Here is an 18778-nt window from a genome sequence, read left to right as displayed (position 1 = left end):
GGGGTGGAGGGCACTCTGCAGAGACTGGCCAGTCTGACTCTGAAGACACAGGCAAGGAAACCATGGCTCAGAGCAGAGAAAACATGTGGGCAGCAGACCCTGCCTGCCCACCTGAGAGAAGCCTGCCGGCCCCTGGTTGGTGGGAGCTTCTGCTGAGCCCTTGGCCCCTGCTCTTTAACATGGACAGGGCTGCTCAGAGCTGGCAGGTCCCTGGGCCGTGGGAATGCCAGGCTCTGTTGGTAGGTGGAGGGCAGACATTCCTTGGCTTGTGACACCCTGCACCAACCTGCCCTGGCACCCTCATGTTCACCTGAGCTCTGGGGAGGGAGAAAACAGCTCCGCGGCCCCACTCCCAGTTTTGAGGACCTTAGCCCCCATACTTAGTGTCAGGGCCAGGACTAGGGATCCTCACTGGCCTGGGGCACAAAATGTAAGGGGGCACCAAAAAAACTCAGTAATCAAGATATTTTATTGTAATCTTTTAAAAAATGAACATGAATACAAAAATATCCTTATATTAGGTCCCCATTGCAGCTCTAACAAACTGACAGAAATTTGGCAGCTTAAAACAACACAACGTGATTATCTTCTAGTTCTGGAGGTCAGAAGTCATAACCAGTCTTCTAAGGCTAAAATCCAGATGTCAGCAGGACTGGTTTCTTGTAGGACATGGGGAGAAGCAGTTCCTTGTATCTTTAACCTTCCAGGGGCTACAGCAAGGCCTTGGCTGCGGCTTCAGCACTGCAGTCTCTGCCTCTGTCCTGCCCACACCGCCTCCACTGTGGTCAAACTTCCTTCTGCCTTCCTGGTAAAAGAACCCCTATGATTGCACCTGGCCCCTCAGATAGCCCAGGTTAACCTCTCCAGCCCTCATCACACCTACAAAGTCTCTTGTACTGTGTAAGATAACACAGCCACAGGTTCCAGGGATCAGGACATCTTGTGGGGAAGGGCATTATTCAGCCAACCACATCCATGGTCAAATGCGAACATGTGAAATAAAGGCAGGAATGTGGTGGGATTGGGGTGGGAGGCACTCACCCTCAAGGCCTGCGCAAGTGCATAGCTGCTCCATTCTGTATTGAAAACTTTGATCTTTTGTTCATCAAAGATTTTTTTGCCTAATATTTATTCTTAAAAGTATTACAATAAAGTGTTTATCCTAGTTACTGAGTGAGGTTTTGGGTGCCCCTTAAATTGTGCCCCTGTGGTGAGTGCCTGGCTTGTTTCACCCTAGGCCAGGCTCTGCCTAGAATGAGCAAGAGGCGTGACCCAGCTCTGCACGTCCAGCTTGAAGAAGGGCCCCAGCCTCTTCCAGCCCCAGGGCCGCAAATCCCTCCCTTAAGAATTCTGCCCTCCTACCCTTGGGACTCCCATCCCTGCTACTGGCGTTGCACTGCCCCTAGCTGTGCCTCTCTGTCCACCTCCCTTCCTGGTGTACCCATTCCAGCCCTCACACTTTGGAAGTATGGGGATTGTGGGCTGGTCTCAGAAACCTAACCCAAGAAGAATACAGGCTTTGCAGAAAGATCATGTAGGTGTTAATGAAGGTCCATCACCAGCTGTATGACCTTAGGCAAATCACACAACCTCTCTGATTCTCTGTAATATAGGGAAGCTAATACCCCTCAGACTGCTCAGGGGCATACTGTATGTCAAGTCCAAACCACTATCTCTGGCACTAGGATGCCCAGGCAGGAAGAGGCCAGAAGGGCCTGGAGCCTGGACCCCCACCGTGAAGCCAGCACCTCCTCCTTGCTGGGTGACCCAGACTCAGTTACCTAACCTCCCTGGACCTCCATTGCCTCACCTGGAACACCTGCTTCCCAGGCGAAGGGTTGAGCGGGCGCTCCAAAGCCGGTCCTGGGCAAAGAGGGAAGGGATTCCTGCGGTGCCCGGGAACGTGGGGCATTAGGGGAAAGGGTGTGAAGTTTGACACCGGAGATCCCTCACGGGGGCCAACTTCGGGCGTGGCATCCCAGGCAACTCACAGATCCTGGGCCCTCCCTCGCCTCAGGGTCCGGGCCTGGGGCGGCGCTGGCCGGGGCGGGCGGGCGGCGGGCAAGACGCTACCTGCGCGCGTGCCGGGCATTCCAGCCGCCGCCGCGCCGCCGCGACTGGGCGCGCCATGGGCCTGATGCCGGCCGCGCGGGCCTACTCCGGGTGCAGCGCCTGCCCGCGGCCGCCCTGCCGCCTGCCCGCCTGCTGCGCGCCCGCCGCCCCAGGTAGGGGCGGGACGGGGTGCGGGCGCCCCCGGGCCCGCCAGAGAAGCTGCGTCTCCGGGCCAGAGAGGCGCTCGAAGCTGGGACCGGCGCAGCGGGCGAGAGCGCCGCGCATGCGTCTCGCGGGGGTCGGCGGGGAGCCTGGGGGAGTTTGGGAGCCACCGCGGATCTGGTGCTGCGGGACGGTTCCCAGGGGGCGAGGGTCGTGCGTGTACGAGGGCAGAAACAGGGACCGGAGGCGTCCTTCAATCTCCTGCTGGCTGTGGGCGTCCCGCATGTAGAGACGAGGACTTAGAGTCTGGGAGGGGCGCAGGGACTTGCAAAGGATCCCTCCCCACCCCGAACTACGGAGGGGACACAGCGGGATCCGAGCCTCGGGCTCTGACCCCAAGCCTACCTGGGCCACAGGAAGGGGTGTGGGACCGGCGGCCCCAGGAGGAGGGAATCACTTCTGCCCTGGGGTGGACTGCCCAGGGCAGGACCCTTCCAGGTGAGCTTAGCCTCTACTGTGCTCCTCCAGGCCTGGACGGGTGGGGAGCAGGAGAGTTTTCAGCTGTGCCGGCTGGCTGGTGGATCTTACCGCTTACAGCCCTGGGGGCAATTCTGAAGCTCGCTAATACTTAGCGCAGAGCCTGGAAGTGACAGAGTTGGCCGGCCAGTGAGTCCCTGCACTGACGGACAAAGGGTGGGGTGGTTGCATGGAAGATGGTGAGTGTTGGGGTACAGGGGACCCGAGAGCAGGAAGGCCTGGAGCCAAGAGGGAAACTGTGGAATTACCCAAAGTTTGGGAGTCTCTAGAGAGAATTTTAGAATTACCTTCCTCATGGTGCCTCTTCCCAGACTATGTCATTGCCCGCTCCTGTAAGAGTGAAAAGCAGGCATATGACTGAAGCAGACCTGCTGCGCAGCTGCACTCTGCTCCGGGATCAGCTCCAAGAGGGAATCCCAGGTCTCCCTTCCCTGATGCGGCCTTCGGGGTGGGACTCAGGGGCAGGCAGAACCTGTCCAGGAATTGACCCTGCAAGGTCCGGAGAAAGCCGCATTTCAAAGCTCCTGCTCCCAGGTGCCTGGTGTGGTCGATCTCCCGTGGACGCTCACACCCCGGAAGGTGGCCAAGCCCAGCTCAGAGAGGCTTAGGACAGTGCCCAGGGTCATAGAGGACGCGGATTGGAGCCAGCGGACTGCTCTGCCTGGGCTTCCTCTCCGGTGTGGGATTCCCGGGGAGGGGAGTGAGGGACGGCTTTGCCAGGGGAACGCTGGCGGGGGAGGCCTGGCAGCAAGTTCATCAAGAGGAGAGGCAGCCTCTGCCAGTTTCCCCTGCGGTGGCAGAGCCAGTGCGCTGTAAAGAGCATGGGCTGGGACCTCGAGGAACCCACACGATGGCTGGGTTTCCAGCGAGCTGACAAACCTACTGGAACTAGTTTTTGGCAAGGCTCCCCTCCGAGGGTGCCAGGAGAGCTGAGGGAGTTCAGCCAGGCGGGGGCAGGCCCTGCCAGGCTCCCGAGAGACCCTGATGAGGGGAGGGATTGGTGGGGCCCCTAATGAGGGAGGCCGGGCCCAGAAGCCCCAGCACAGGGTGCCTCCCACAGGAGGGCCGCGGGGAAGGAAACCTCTTGGGAGGCTGAGCTGGAATGAGACCTTCTCACAGCTCCTGGCAGCTCCCCTCCAAGGGTTCCAGTGGCCAGCTGGGAATGTGGGGCCAGTCTGCAGCCTGGTGGTACCTGGGGGCTGGGCCTCAGGGAAGTCTCGCCCTCATAGCACCCCCTAAAGACAGGTGTGATCCTCCCATTTTATAGATTTCATAGATGGAGAGACTGAGCCCCAGGAAAGGGAGGCAGCTCCTCTCCTCAGTGGGTTAGCCAGGACGTCCACCAGACCAGTGCTGGTGCAGACCCAGAATCTTTGTCTCTGTGACCTTTGGCCTTGAACATCGCCTACTTTCCCGTGTCCCCACCTCAGCCCCACCATGCCAGGGCAGGGTGCTGCCAACCATGCTCCTTCACCCCTGCCCTCTGATGCCCATGCTCCTCCGTCATGTGCCCTGCACCCCCACCCGCCTACCTGGCTTCTTCCTGCTCATCTTTAGACTTTGGCTTCAGCATCACCTCCTCCCTGAACCTGTTCTCTCTAGAAGTGCCCAGGACCCTGTGGATGTCCCTTTCCTGGCTCTTCCATCCCTGTTTTGGGAAAGTGGTCAGGAAGGCACCATGGGGGAGCAGAGGGGTAGTGGTTGTGCTGGAGCTGCTTGGATGTGCGGGCACTGTACAAATGGTGGGCTGGCCCAGGCTCTGCACCCCTAGGGTCTGGTGGAGGGAGTAGGGCAGGGCCTTGCCTGCCTGCCAAGTTTGGGCTTTATCCTGAGGACGATGTGTGTGGGGGAACAGGGAGCAGGGGAGGCCCCAGGGAGATTTATATGTTTACAGCCTTCAGGGCAGCTCTCTAATTCCTATAGTGGGGCCAGGCACAAAGTATAGGGGTTATGGAAAGGTGGATGGACAGACAGACAGCAGGAGTTTTGGGGGTAGGAGATGGGACAGCAGGCAGGGCTGGAGCCAAGAGATGGCTGGGTGGAATTATCTGTGCTCCATGGGCTTCCAGAGAGAATTTTGGAATTTTTTCCCCGTGTATCTCTTCCTTGACTGTGGCCTTCAGTCAACTGTGAGCTGAGGGTGGGGCTGAACGCTGTGAGTTGAGATGGGTGGCGGCCCTGGAGAGCTCAGTCCCCTGCTTCGCTGGCTCTCCTTGGCCTCTGCTGCAAGCCCAGCATGTGGCTCTGGGCAGTTCAGCAACCCAGCAGAGGGGAGTGTCCTCACGCTGTCTGGAGTAGTGGCAGGCAGGGCTGTGACAGAGGGGAGGGAAAGCTGAAGGGAGGATCTGGGGCAGCTCACGTAGGAGGGACTTCTGAGCTTTCTTCCAAGGGCTCGTAGGAAATTTGCCCAGACCGAAGAGGAAAGCGCTACCCAGGGAGAAGGCCCTACCCACTCACAGGCCCATGAAGGCAGACGGATTCATGCCACTCAAGCAGTGGGCAGAGCTGGAGGAAAGGGGAGGGAGGCAGGAGGCAGGCAGCAGGCACCAGGGGCACTGCCAGGTCAGCCCCTGCCCTCATGGGACCCTCTGCCCATGGGCACTTCCTCCTGGATGCCCTCTGCCTGCTCATTTGAGGTCCTAGCAGAGGCCTCTGGTCCTGAGAGGTGTAGCTTCCCATTGCTACCTTTCCTACTTATCCTGGCCCCAGTGTCCTTGGGAGAAGTCTGTGCCCCAGAGGTCAAAGCAGAAGAGGTGAACGAATACCTGTCAAGACCACATGAGCGGAGCATGGGCTAGGTTGGAAGTGAGAGGGGATGGTGGAGACTGCGGAGAAGTAGCAAGTGTGAGTCCTATCAAAAGGGCACAGATGCTACTGAGCTCTGCAATTGTTGCTTTTTTTGGAACTCAGGCCTGGTGTCACCACGTCTGGATTTTTTAAGAGAAGCTGGGAATCCAGATTTGTATATGAAATCTCTTGATTGTAAATAACTAATTTAAAAATGTTTCAAAAATCATGTGAGCTAAACAGGCACATCTGTGGACCTGTGTGGCCCACTGTTAGGCATCAGATGTTGAGCTCTGACTGAGGTGAGAGACAGCAGGGGGTCAGTGTCACTGGACCAGCCCAGGCCACTCTTGGGATGGTGGAAAGGCCAGGACGCTGTCAGTGGTGGGCCGTGGAGCCTCCTCGGACTGGCTTCTCACAGCTGTCCCTGGCAGCTAGCAGGCCAAGCTTGCAGCAGGATCACCCCCTGTGCTCAAGGCTGATGAATGGCCCCTTGGGTCCCATTTCTGGGCAGGGGCGCCTGGTCTTGCCCACCAGGTCACAGGTGGGAGCAGCTTTCCCTTCGTGTTAGTATGGCAACCTCCGCCTGTTGTCTGTTCACATAACCCATGTTTTCAGGAACTGCTGGTGCTGGATTGGGGGATGCCTCACATAGGTATCTCCACACCAACATGGGTGCCAAGCAGCCATGTGGCTGAGTACATTCCCTATACCTGGAGCCAGACTGCCTGGGTTGGACCGTTGTCCCTGTCATGCATGCTGAGTGAACTTGGGCACATTCTTAAGCCCCCATGCCTCTCCGTTCAAACATCCTACAAACTGAACAGGCAAAAGTCAAGATAATGATGTTGATGGTTACAGTGATAGTGACAGTCCCTAAGTTATCAGATGGGTAGGATTAAATGTGCTGATGAGTGTAAAATGCTCAGAACAGCACCTGGCACCACAACACCGTGTGTAGCTACTTCGGCACTCTCCTCACACTCAGGTGCCCCCCCCCCCACCCCAAAGTATGCATACCCATGCACACACAAGCCCACATGCACACATATGCACATACGTTTATAAGCGCACATCCAGCATATGTGCACACACATGCACACACAAGCCCACACTACATGCACACATGTGCATACACACTTCTCCCTAAAGCATTGCTGGTATCCAGCAGGTGCAGCCCACGTGGGCATGTGTTCTCAAAGGAAGAGTCTTCACCTTTCAGGTTTTATACACTTTGTTTTTGGGTCAAGCAGGGTGAGGAGGAGCATTTACTGTGTTCTGCTCTGTGCCAGGCACTGTATCAGGGACCGATGTATCTTATTCCAAAATAGCCCCTGGGTGGGAAGCTAAGTAAGACAAATGGAGCCCCACTTTTAGCTGGCTCAGTGCCCAGGTCTCTGAGAAGTCCCAAGCCTGGACATGGAGCTTTGGCATCTTGCCCCTGGAACACCCCACAAGCCACCCTGCAGGGAAGGTCTCTGCACAGTGGGTGTGAATAATGTCAGACACTCCAAAGAGTCAGGCACTCACCTTGTAGAGCTTAGGGGCTGGCACAAGTCTGTTTCTCCAGTTACTGTGCTGTGGTGTAGACAGCTTTATGGATTTCAACTCCTTCCCTTCTTTGCCTGGGCTACCAGGAACCTCTTAGCCTAGTGATATATTTAGTTTTCATAGATTTTCTCAGAAGTTCCTCTACCTCCTTCCTCTCTCCCTCTATTCCTCATTTGGTGTCTTGTCATGTATTGTTTTAGATCATTCTCTCTCTGATTTCTTTCTTTTTGCTAATGTTATTTAAGAGTAACATGTAGAAAAGCATACAAGTCATAAGTGTACAGTTCAGTGAATTTTCTCAAGAGGAACATAACTGGGTAAGCAGTGCTGGGGGAGAGACACAGTGTTACCAGGACCCCAGAAGCCTTTGAGCCCCTTCCAGTCACTGACCCACCAAGGGAACCATGTCCCGGCCTAACAGCACAGATGGGTTTGGCCTGTCTTTAACTTTACATACATGGAGTCATGCAGTGTGCACTCTGGGGTTTGGCTTCTTTTGTTTCTGATGATTTTTTTTTTGTTTTCTAATTTTTAAAACATTTCATAAAATACACTTAGCATAAAATTTCCTGTCTTCATTTTTAAAGCACACAGTTCAGCAGCATTACATTCATTTGAATTATCGTGCAACCATCAGCACTATCCATCTCCAGAACACTTTCCATCTTGCAAAGCTGAGACTCTGTGCCCATTCAATTCTAACTTGCCGTCTCCCCTGTCCCCAGCCCCTTGCAGCCACCATTCTACTTTCTGTCTCTGTGAATTTGAATACTCCAGGTTCTTCATATAAGGGGAATAACACAGTATTTGTCCTTTTGTGAATGATTTACTTCACATAATGTTCTCAGGTTCACCCATATTGTATCACTTGTCTGAATTTCCCTCCTTTTTAAGGGAATTCAGCCTTAAGGCTGAATCAAGTTCTACTGTATGCAAATACCACGTCTTGGTTCTCTATTCATTCATTGATGGACACATGGCTTGCTTCCGCATTTCAGCTACTGTGAATAATGCTGCTGTGAACATGGGTGTGCAAGTGTCTCTTTGAGACCTTGCTTTTAATTCTTTTAGGTATATACCCAGGGGAGGGATTATTGGTAATTCCGGTTTTAATTTTTTGAGGAACTGCCGTACTGTTTTCCACAGCAATTACACCATCTTATCATCCTGCCAGCAGTGCACAAGGAAGGGTTCCAGTTTCTCCACATCCTTGCCAACACTTGTTACTATCTGATCTTTTGATAGTAGCCATCCTAGTGGGTATGAGGTGGTATCAGATAGTGGTTTGGATTTGCATTTTCCTAATAATGATTGATGCTGAGTCACGACTATGGTTTTCACATTACTATGTCATCTGTCTTGTCCAGTGAGCTGTGCCTCATTTATTCTCATTGCTGCACTGTGTTCCATGGTAAGAATAGAACACAGGAGATCTGCTGTTGATGGGCACTGGATGGCTTCTCATTTGGAATGACTGCAAAACCAATCAATGACAGGCATAATGCACGCTCCCAAGGGCCATTTGCTCCTGGCTTGGGCAAGCTCCATGGCCAGGTCACACCACCATCTCACTGCTCCCTCCTGCTGTCTGTCCACAGGCAGCCCAGGGCCCAGCCTCCTGGTGTGCATCCTCCCAGCATGTGTCCGGGCGGCCAGGGCACAGCCTTCTGGTATGCATCCTCCCAGTGTGTAATTTGCTTCCTGAGGAGGAGCCACCTTTAGCCCTAACAGTGCGCCTGCCCTCCATTGTCCTGAGCACCCAACACTGAGCTGGGTGGTGGAGGGTGTGACTAGCTCCTCTCTGTGCTCAGGGATCTTTGGGCAGCGCCTAGAGGAAACAGTCCACCACGAGCGGAAGTATGGCCCCCGCCTGGCGCCCCTGCTGGTGGAGCAGTGTGTGGACTTCATCCGGGAGCGTGGGCTCACTGAGGAGGGGCTGTTCCGCATGCCGGGCCAGGCCAACCTGGTGAGGGACCTGCAGGATTCCTTCGACTGTGGGGAGAAGCCACTGTTTGACAGGTGAGCTTGTGATCGGGGTTAAGGTGGAGCCATTTGTCCATTCCTCCTGCAGGGGCTCCTGCCCAGGACACCAGCTCCAGTGGGCAGGGGTGGGCTGGCGACAGGATGGCGGGCCAGCCCTCCTAGTGGGCAGAGTGTAGGGCACACCCTCACTCTGCCAGCCCGGGGTCCCCTCTCAGGATAGATGCCTGCCATGCACGAGGCCAGCTCACATCCACATAGCCTGCCTCCCCTGCACATGCTAATAAACCTGACCCAGGCAGGAGGAAAAGGACCTCTGCTGGCTCCCATGTGAGGACAGACCAGGCGCAGCTGCATCCGGGACCCCAGGCCTTCTGCGGGGTCTGTCTCTTGGCCGTGCTTCCTCCGGTGACCTACCCCCAGGCTCTATCAATGGCAAGATGGCACAGCAGCTCGGCTCCCCTCCTTTTGGGTTCTGGGGACAGGAGAGCGAGTCTCCTCTATCTGCTCTGGGGCCGGGGCCATGTCCATCCTACCCATCATGGGGGCTTACCCAGGCCCTGGATGCCCCTGGGTGGAGCCAACTATACCCCCAGCCTAGGGCCGTTTGGGGATTCTGTTTCCCCTGACAGTGCCCCCACCCATTATGGGGCAGTTTTTTCATAGTGTTCTCTTTACATCAAGAAAAACTACCCTCCATGGGGCTTATGCCCTGTCTTCTTGGATCTGCCCCAGGATGGGCCCACCAGGACAGGCAGGCAGCCCTGGCCTCCCAGGGCTTCTCCTCTGGGGGCAGAACACTCAGCCCCTCAGCTCTTTCCCAGGCCCGTCACTGCAGCCAGGGGAGGGTGTCAGCTCCTCTCCTTAGATGTGGAGTCCAGGACTGACCACTGTTCCCTAGCGGTGCTCCACCCAGGGAGGTACGGGGGACCCTTCCTCTGGAGCTTTGTGAAGCTCCATCCCAGTGTTGACGCTCAGTGAGCTTGTCATCCATTCTGAACCTCAGCCAGCCAGGCCTCTTCCATCCTGTGTCTCAGCATTAGGGTTGCAATTTGCTTCAAATAATGTCACCTGGGTAAGGCCTGGGACCCGAGACTTTTGGAAGCTCCCCAGGATCAGATGCTCTTCCCTAGTGCCTGATGCTACCTGAGGGGCTTCTGCAGACACAGATCAGACCTTGCCACTCCCCTACTCAAACTCTGCTGGGGCTCCCTGGAGTGGCACAGGCCGTCCGCGCCTCACCCACCCTGCCAAGCTTCTCCCATCCTGCTGGGGGGGTCTCCACCTGGGCACACCTGCTCTCCCAAGGTGTGGTTCCTGGCATGCTCAGCCTCCTTTCTCCACCTGGCCTGCCTGCTGAAGCCCCCTTGAGAGGCAGCTGGACACCCTAGGGTGGGTTCCATGCAGACCTGACTCTCAGCCTCCCAGCAGCCTGGGGCAGCCTTCCCTATGTCTTGGAGGCCCTCCCCTGTCTGCCTTCTCCCTCTCTGGCTGCTTCTACCCTGCTTCTGGAATTGTGTCAGGAGGGCCATCTCCATGGTGGGCATGTTGGCCTTGTCCCTCCACCCCCATCTCAGCAGTGGCCCCCATACTGCCACGGTGGCCCTGGGCTTTGGTTTCCTCTCCCTTTAGAAACTCCTCCTGGGGTATCTGAGGCCATCCTTCCCACTTTCTGCCATTTCCATGGCAGCTCCTCTGGCTCTGCAGCTGTACCCACAGAGGGGCCCTCCCCACCCACCCCTGAGGGAGGCCCCCCTTCCCACCCAACCCCAACAGAAGGTCCCCCCTCCCTACCCACCCCCAACAGAGGGTCCCCTCCTCACCCACTTCCAACAGAGGGTCCCGGGATGGAGCTCTCTCCCCAAGGCCATAGCCTGCCTGCCTGCTGGGGTGTTGGCTTCTGTCCTGGCCCCTTCCGCAGGAAGCCCCCTCCTCACTTTCCTGCTCATCTCTATAAGAAGGTCCCCTTTAGCCCCAGGTCCTGGGCTTCTCTTCCGCTAAAGCCTCACCAGGCCTGGAAGCCTCAGTGCCTGGAGCTGTCCCATACTTGCCCCTTCCCAGCACAGTGTCCCCTGGGCACTGGGCTGTCCGTCTCCCGGGTTGCCACCCTGCTGCTGAGCTCTGAGGACAGCCTCCTGTGGGCCGGAGCCTAGGGCTGCATGGACTTCTGGCCGCCAGGCTCTCCTTACTCCCTCAGCTGCTATCCTTTGAGGGAGGGAGCACTGGGAGGCCTAGGGGTGGAGAGGCACCCACATGCATTAGAAATTCTAAGGGGGGTGGGTCTTGACAGATAACAAGTAAACACCAGGAACACCAGTCTCGGGCCTAGTGGTAGGGAACCTCCCAGGGTGCTGCAGATGGCAGGGCTGGGCTGCTCAGGGAGGAGCCCTGCGGACACCCAGGTGGGGTGAAGCAGGCGGCCTGGCGGGGGGGCAGGTCAAGGAAGTGGGGCTGGGTGATGAGAAATGGACTCTAGGGGAGTGAGGCGAGTCAGGGCCAGGCTGGAGGCATGGCGTATTTTGCATAGATGCCGGTGTTGGTGTGGGCGGGGGGTTCTCTGGGTACAGAGAGGTGACGAGGAACCTGCAGATGGAGGGTCACCTTGCTGTGGGCTGCACTGACCACCATGGCCAGTTTGCCCCCAGGGCAGGCATCTCGTCCCCTGACCAGCTGCTGCCCTTTCTGCCCCACCGCTGCCCCCACCCTCCGCCTGCGCTAATGTCGCCACATGCTGGGAGGCCCACAGGCTGGGGAGGCGCCCACAGGGCCACGGGCTGTACAGAGTTCTCCTTGGGTGCTTGTTGGAGCGGGGAAGGGGACAGCAGTTTAGGGAAAAGTCTCAAGAAAAGGCCTGGTGACAGCTGTTGGAGGAAAGGCACTGCAGTGGGGAAGGAGGGAGGGACGAGGAAAGGAAGTAAGAGCTCAGGTGCTGAGCGGATAGGGGGTCAGGCAGGGCCAAGCAGCAGGACCCTGCGGGGCAGGGATGCAGCCGGGCAGGTCTGCAGAGGAGGGGCGGCTCTGTGTCCACTCACCCAGGGCAGAAATGCTCCCATCCCCCCAGCTGCAGAAAAGGGGAAGACATACGGGCTGGCTGCCAACCACACTTCCCTGCCTCCTGCCCTTCCCCCAGTCTCTTGCGCTCCACTCAGGCTGCCACTGAAGCCACGGGCTCCCAGTGGGGAAGGGGCCGCTGGGCTCAAGCCTGGGTACCCAGGGCAGTTGGCCAGGAACATGGCCCGGGAGAAGGCCGAGGAGGGTGTGATAGCAGCATGCCTGGCTGGAGATGGAAGGAGGGTGGGATGGGGGCTGCCTGGATCCAGCCAGACCAAGAGTCACTGAGCCTCAGGCAAGGAGGGGCCCCAGGTATATGGATTTGGGGTGCATATGGATACATGGAACCCTAGAATCCCAAATGTCAGGGCCAGAAGGTATTTATCTCAGTGAGCCTAGCCTGGGATTCATCCGGGGTCAGGTGATAGCATAATGGCACAGCCACAGTCTCCTGGCCCCGTCTCATCTTTCCTGAGGGAAATGCAGCCCAGGGTTTAAGTCCATGGTTCTAGACAAGCAGATGAACAACCTGGGGCCCATATACGGCTTGGAATGCAAGCTCGGAGGAGATGCCAAGGCTCTCGTTTAGGACCTGAACTGCAGACCCCACACAGGACCCAGGGAAGGACTATGCCAGGCCCATTGCCACCACCATCCACAACTGGTCTACTTCTGCCTTGGCAGCTCTGAGCCAGAGCAGGAGATGAGGCCTGGAGTGGACTCCTGGGGCACTGGAGAGGGGGTGATGAGCTTAGAAGCCTAGGTGTCACCATTGTGGACAGGAAGAGAGGAAAGGGCCTGACCTCCGACCTGCTCCTGCTGTTGGTCCCCGGATACCTGCTTCCCAACAAGGAGCCAGCAGCCCTGCATTGTGGGCGCCTTTGATGCAGCTCCTCCCACTCCAGCCAAAGTCAAGTGCAGCGGAGAGGGCAAGCTCGGGCTGGGGGTTGGCAGCACCTATGGAGGGCCTGCAGGATAGCTGTTCCTACCGCAGAGCAGGCAGCTCCCACATAGTCTTGCAGGGGACCTTGGGATGGCCACCAGGCCTGTGGAAGGGGCTCCCTGGCCCATGTCCCAGGGCCCTCCCCTGTGCAACCTGACCTGCATCACACTTGATTCCTCTGGCCCAGGGCAGCTGCTAGGGTGGAGCAGCTGTGCCGTGCAGGGCCCTGTGGCTTCACAGTCCCTGGAGTCCTACGCAGTCTACACAGGACAGGAGCAGGTTCTGGACAGACTGACACAGACATGAGACTCAGGGATTCTGAGCAGGTGCCTAGGCGTGATGGGTGGTCCCTGAGCTGGAGCTCCTGGCCATGGATACTTAGTCGTCCCTGCCCCAGCTCTATCCACTGCTCCCAGAAGCAGCACTGGCCTTTCCTTGACCAGGGAAGCTGGCCGCAGATGCAGCCCCCAGTGCGCCCAAGAATGCACCTGAGACCAGAGGCTGCCCCTTGGCGTCAGGGCGTACCAGTCACCCCTGAAGTCCCCTGGCATCCCAGGCCTCACACACCTGTCCTCTTCCCCCGCCCACAGCACAACAGACGTGCACACGGTGGCCTCCCTGCTGAAGCTGTACCTGCGGGAGCTCCCCGAGCCCGTGGTCCCCTTCGCCAGGTACGAGGACTTCCTCAGCTGCGCCCAGCTGCTCACCAAGGACGAGGGGGAGGTCAGTGGCTCCTGGGGATAGCTCCTGGGAGATGGGCTGGCTGGGTGGCAGCCTGTAGACTCAGGACACAGACTCTGACTTTTCATGAATTTTCATGGCACATGGATCCTGTGGAGGCCTGCTATGTTGGGGGTGTGGTGGGGGCCTGGAGCATCCTGCTCGGGTGGGGGAGGGGCCAGGGCATCCTGCTTAGGTCGGGGAGGGCTGGGGAATCCTGCTGTCTGGAGCCATACCTGTCTGCGGCCTTGGTCCCTGGGAGGGGTGGGTCCGGTGTGCCCAGCTCTGGCTGCCACACCAGTAGGTGCTCACACTCCTCACACCCGACTCAGGCCACTCAGGCCCGTCACGGGCTCAGAAACAGGGACATCTTTTATTTATATCTTGCTTCTTTCCCAAAAGAATTTGAGCTGGCTCCCAGGACAGATGAGCCAGCCCTCCCGTCCCCACCCGTGCAGGTGCTGGTCTGCAGCCCCAGGTGGCTCAGGGCCAGGGAAGGACTGTTTGCCTTCCCTGCGGCCATGTGGGAGATGAGGGCTCACTATCTGGCAAATATTTGTGTCTTGATAAGTGAGCTGAGTGCTGGCCCTGACATTCCTCCACTGGCCCTGTAGAGGCTCACCCCTCACACCAGCTCCTTGGAAGCAAGTTAGCTTCCCAGGAGGTCACAGCTGGGCCCTGGCCCACTCCTTGAGGGGAGGTGGAGGTGGTGGAGCCCTCTGGTCTGTTGGGGCTGGGCTGCCGTAGCCCCCACCTCCCTTCTCTTTGCCCACCCCTCCTCGCAGTCAGAGAACAGTCAGGGCCCTCATTGCCGGTGTTTGAAATTCTGTTCTTCATTCCTAAGGGTACTCTGGAGTTGGCCAAACAAGTGAGCAACCTTCCTCAGGCAAATTACAACCTGCTCAGATACATCTGCAAGTAAGCGGCTTGGCAGGAGGGAACCACACTTTCCTGCACTGGCTCCACGCTCCCCCAACCCCACAGCGAGACACGCAACTCTTCCTTGTCAGAGGGGGGCCCGGGTCATTCCCCACCCTGCACAGCCTCAACCCAGCGTAGACGAAGCAGGGAGTGGAAAAGCACAGACCCTGAGTTCACAAAGCTTACAGTCACATGGGAGCAGCTGGTTTTAAACAGACCTGGGTAGATAATTCCGGAAGGGACATACCCTCTGTCCCTCCTGGGTGCCTTTTGCCATCCTGTCCCCCCTGGCATCTGCCCCTTGACCCCAACCCTTCATGTATCCCCATCCTAGACACTGAGAAGGGGAATGCAGGGGCGGCGCTGACTGGGGTCTGGGACTTCCCAGAATTTGTGCCCACTACAATGTGCAGAGTCTTGTCCTCCTTTCACACAAATAGCGGTGGGCCCTTGTCCCAGTGACCTTTACTTCTGATGGCCCTCTTGGGCCCCAGGGGAAGCCTTCCCTCATCGAGCCTGGCAGAGGCAGGCTACACCCAGTGGGCAAAAGCCCACAGGCAGCAGGGCTCAGCAGGGGTGTGGCGGTGCGTCCAGGCCGCGCACAGGAGACTGGGCATCACAACTTGCTTCTTTGATGACTGCTGCTTCCTTACTTTGCAGGTTTCTGGATGAAGTTCAGGCATACTCAAATGTCAACAAGATGAGTGTCCAGAATCTGGCAACCGTTTTTGGACCTAACATTCTGCGGCCACAGGTAGAGGACCCAGTAACCATCATGGAAGGTAAGTGGGAGGTGTACCTGGTGGCCCTGGGTGCTGCCGGGGTCTGGGCTCATCTTGGTCCGGGGCAAGTCCTTGGAACCATCCCAGCCCAGGGCCAGGCCAGCAGGAGGGGTGGCTCAGGTGGCACATCTCCATCTCTGGGGACTTGGCAGGAACTTCTGCAGACCTCACCCCCACCCCCGACCTCCATGAGGTCCAGCTATAAGATAAAAAGGAACTTTGCCCTGCGATGGGCAGCAGCAGGTCACTGGGTGCAATTAGAATGGCCAGGGGTTTCTGTGGATGGAAGAGGCTGGAGGGATGGGAGAGGTCAGCACTTTTGCCCTTGAACACAGACATGTTTGCTTTTCTTTTACAATTAAGCAATTGTCATAGGTTCCTGGATGTCAGCTTTGCAAACCCTGGAGAATTTCTCTATGATAAATAACAATAAGTGATTAAAAATAACAGCAACAGCAGCCGCTTTCAGTAAGCTTCTACCAAGTGCTTTGTTTGTATCATCTCATTTCAGGCTTTACAACCAGCCTGTGCTGTGGTAATCGCCCCCACTTTACAGATGAGGAAACTGAGGCCAGGAGAGGCGAGGGCACTCACCAGAGGCCAGTCAGCCAGACTTAGCAAAGGGCACAGGTGTAGGCTGCCATAGAAAAGAGAGCCCACTTCATAGGGCCCATGGAACACTGTCCCCTGTGGAGTATGCATGAGAGACGTGCTGCTCAGACAGGAAGCCCACAGCTGAGGCTGTTCTTGCCCTTATCCCATGTTGAGGGATGTGGCGGAGTGCTTTTGCTCAAGTCCCCACTTTGGTCAGCCCTGGCTGGGTCTCCCACCCCAGGGCCCCTTGAGGCCAGGAAAACACAAGCTCCTACCTGCCTGGTGGTACAGATGCTTGAGGGAGGAGGCCTGCCCTGCCTGCTTCCTGGAGTTCCTGCTTCACCTAGGTTCTTGGCCTCAGAATTCCTTCCTTGACTTCTTCCAGGATTCCTAGTCAACTTCAGTGGGAGAGTCCACCCTGGCACTCAGCCCTCCCTCCTACCCGGGGGACCTCCTAGCGTCTGGCCTTTGTGGTGAGGGTGGCAGGAGGGAATGAGGCAGCTGGGTAGATGCCCTGGTCCTTCCTGCACTGCCCACCTCCGCTGCAGGCCCCCACCCCACCACCGCAGGAACTGAGTCCCCAGGACTGGAGGCTGCATCTCAGGGGCCTTGTCCTAGACACGGGGGATTGTGTGTGTGCAAGATTATATGTATGTGGGATTCTGGGGGGTGGGCAGGGTGCACTATGTGTGCAATTGTGTATGGGGGAATTTGGGGAGGCTGCGGAGGGTGCATTGTGTGTGCAATTGTGTGTGGGGGATTTTGGGGAGTGGGTGGGGTTCATTGTGCGATTGTGTATGGGGGGATTTGGGGAGGCTGGGTAGGGGATTTGTGTGTTCACTTGTGTGTGTGTAGGGGCTTTGGGGAAACTGGGCAGAGTGCATTGTGTGTGTAATTTTATGTGTGTGGGATTTTCGGGAGTGGGCATTGTATGTGCGGTTGTGTGTTGGGGGATTTGGGGAGGCTGGGTGGGTGCATTGTCCAGTTGTATGTGTGTGTGGGACTTTGGGGGTGGATGGGGTGCATTGTACGTGTGATTGTGGGGGGTATTTTAGGGGGTGGGTGGGGTGCACTGTGTGTGCAATTGTATGTGTGTGCCCCCACACAGGAAAGATGGCTCTATTCCCTGTCCCAGAGCCGTATGCTCCCAGAGTGTGGACATTCAGGCATGGCAGTTGTCAGCAGCACAGAGGGGTGACATGGGGCAGCCGAGAGAGTTCTGGCATCTCAGGTCCCAGGTTCCAGTTCCAACCTGCCACCTGCTCACCGTGCAGCCCTGGTGCCTGCTTCCTCACCCCACCCCAGCTGGAGGGTGTGAGCGCAGGCACAGTGCTTCCTCCCTGCTTGCGGCTCTGTGCCTGAGGAAGGCGGTTCTGCGGCCCCATCCTGCTGTCCTGCCTGGAGTTGGAGGGTGTGTGGTCCTTTCTTCTGGGCGGATGAAGGCTCCCTTGAGGGGCGGCCTGGCTCTGGGGACAGGGCCAGCTCCCACGAAGCTGCAGCTTCTCCATGACTGGCAGAGCGAGCCTGGGCCAAGTGGCTGGCAGCAAGGCCCTTCTCCGCCTCTCTTCCCGGCAGGCACCTCCCTCGTCCAGCACCTGATGACCGTCCTCATCCGCAAACACAGCCAGCTCTTCACGGCACCGGTCCCGGAAGGGCCCACCTCCCCACGCGGGGGCCTGCAATGCGCAGTGGGGTGGGGCTCCGAGGAGGTCACCAGGGACAGCCAAGGAGAGCCCGGCGGCCCCGGCCTGCCCGCGCACAGGACCTCTTCCCTGGACGGGGCGGCCGTGGCGGTGCTCTCCAGAACAGCCCCCACGGGGCCGGGGAGCCGGTGCAGCCCTGGGAAGAAGGTGCAGACCCTGCCCAGTTGGAAGTCCTCCTTCCGGCAGCCGAGGTCCCTATCGGGAAGCCCGAAGGGGGGCGGCTCATCCCTGGAGGTGCCCATCATCTCCTCCGGCGGGAACTGGCTTATGAACGGGCTGTCCTCCCTGCGTGGACACCGCCGGGCCTCGTCGGGAGACCGGCTCAAGGACTCGGGCTCCGTGCAGAGACTCTCCACCTACGACAATGTGCCCGCGCCGGGCCTGGTCCCCGGCATACCCAGCGTGGCCAGCATGGCGTGGTCCGGGGCCTCGTCCAGCGAGTCGTCGGTGGGGGGCTCACTCAGCAGCTGCACGGCCTGCCGCGCCAGCGACTCGTCTGCCCGCAGTTCCCTGCACACCGACTGGGCCCTGGAGCCCTCCCCGCTCCCCAGCAGCAGCGAGGACCCCAAGTCCCTGGACCTGGACCACAGCATGGACGAGGCGGGCGCGGGTGCCAGCAACAGCGAGCCCAGCGAGCCGGACAGCCCCACCCGCGAGCACGCGCGCCGCTCCGAGGCCTTACAGGGGCTGGTCACTGAGCTCAGGGCCGAGCTGTGCCGCCAGCGGACTGAGTACGAGAGGAGTGTGAAAAGGTAACTTGCTGCCCCGTGGAGCCTCCTGTGACGGGGCGGAGCCTGCAGGGAGAGCTGTGCTCTTGGCACATGGGCGTCGGCCCCTAACCTCTGGGCCGCTGGCCCTGGAAGCCAGCCTCAGAGAGGGGAATCCTAGCTCTGGGAAAGCCCTGGGACTGGCAGACTTGGCACACAGTCAGTCTGGCACGCAGTCAGCGCTGCAGAGGCCTGCTGACTCCACGCGAGTGGGAATGCCTGCCCAGC

At 58.1% G+C, this 18778-nt stretch overlaps 1 protein-coding gene across 13 annotated transcripts in view; it reads left to right on the top strand.

The window, feature by feature from the left end:
• Positions 1–18778, top strand: part of ARHGAP22 (Rho GTPase activating protein 22) — a 209503-nt gene that overhangs the window by 186770 nt on the left and 3955 nt on the right. For 11 of the 13 annotated variants that reach the window (XM_063781757.1, XM_024346363.2, XM_016918211.3 and 8 more), the window contains 5 exons: positions 8901–9108; positions 13654–13786; positions 14628–14701; positions 15365–15486; positions 17656–18535. In XM_063781757.1, coding sequence (XP_063637827.1) covers positions 8901–9108; positions 13654–13786; positions 14628–14701; positions 15365–15486; positions 17656–18535 — 1417 coding nt within the window. Of the gene's footprint in view, positions 1–8900; positions 9109–13653; positions 13787–14627; positions 14702–15364; positions 15487–17188; positions 18536–18778 lie in introns of all 13 variants that reach the window. The other 2 variants (XR_010146869.1, XM_063781760.1) reach the window with 2 other exon arrangements.

Source organism: Pan troglodytes, chromosome 8 (assembly GCF_028858775.2).
Source record: "Pan troglodytes isolate AG18354 chromosome 8, NHGRI_mPanTro3-v2.0_pri, whole genome shotgun sequence".
Taxonomy (NCBI): Eukaryota; Metazoa; Chordata; class Mammalia; order Primates; family Hominidae; genus Pan; species Pan troglodytes.
The sequence above is the reverse complement of the archived record's forward strand: the minus strand, read 5'-3'. Positions and strand labels throughout refer to the sequence as shown.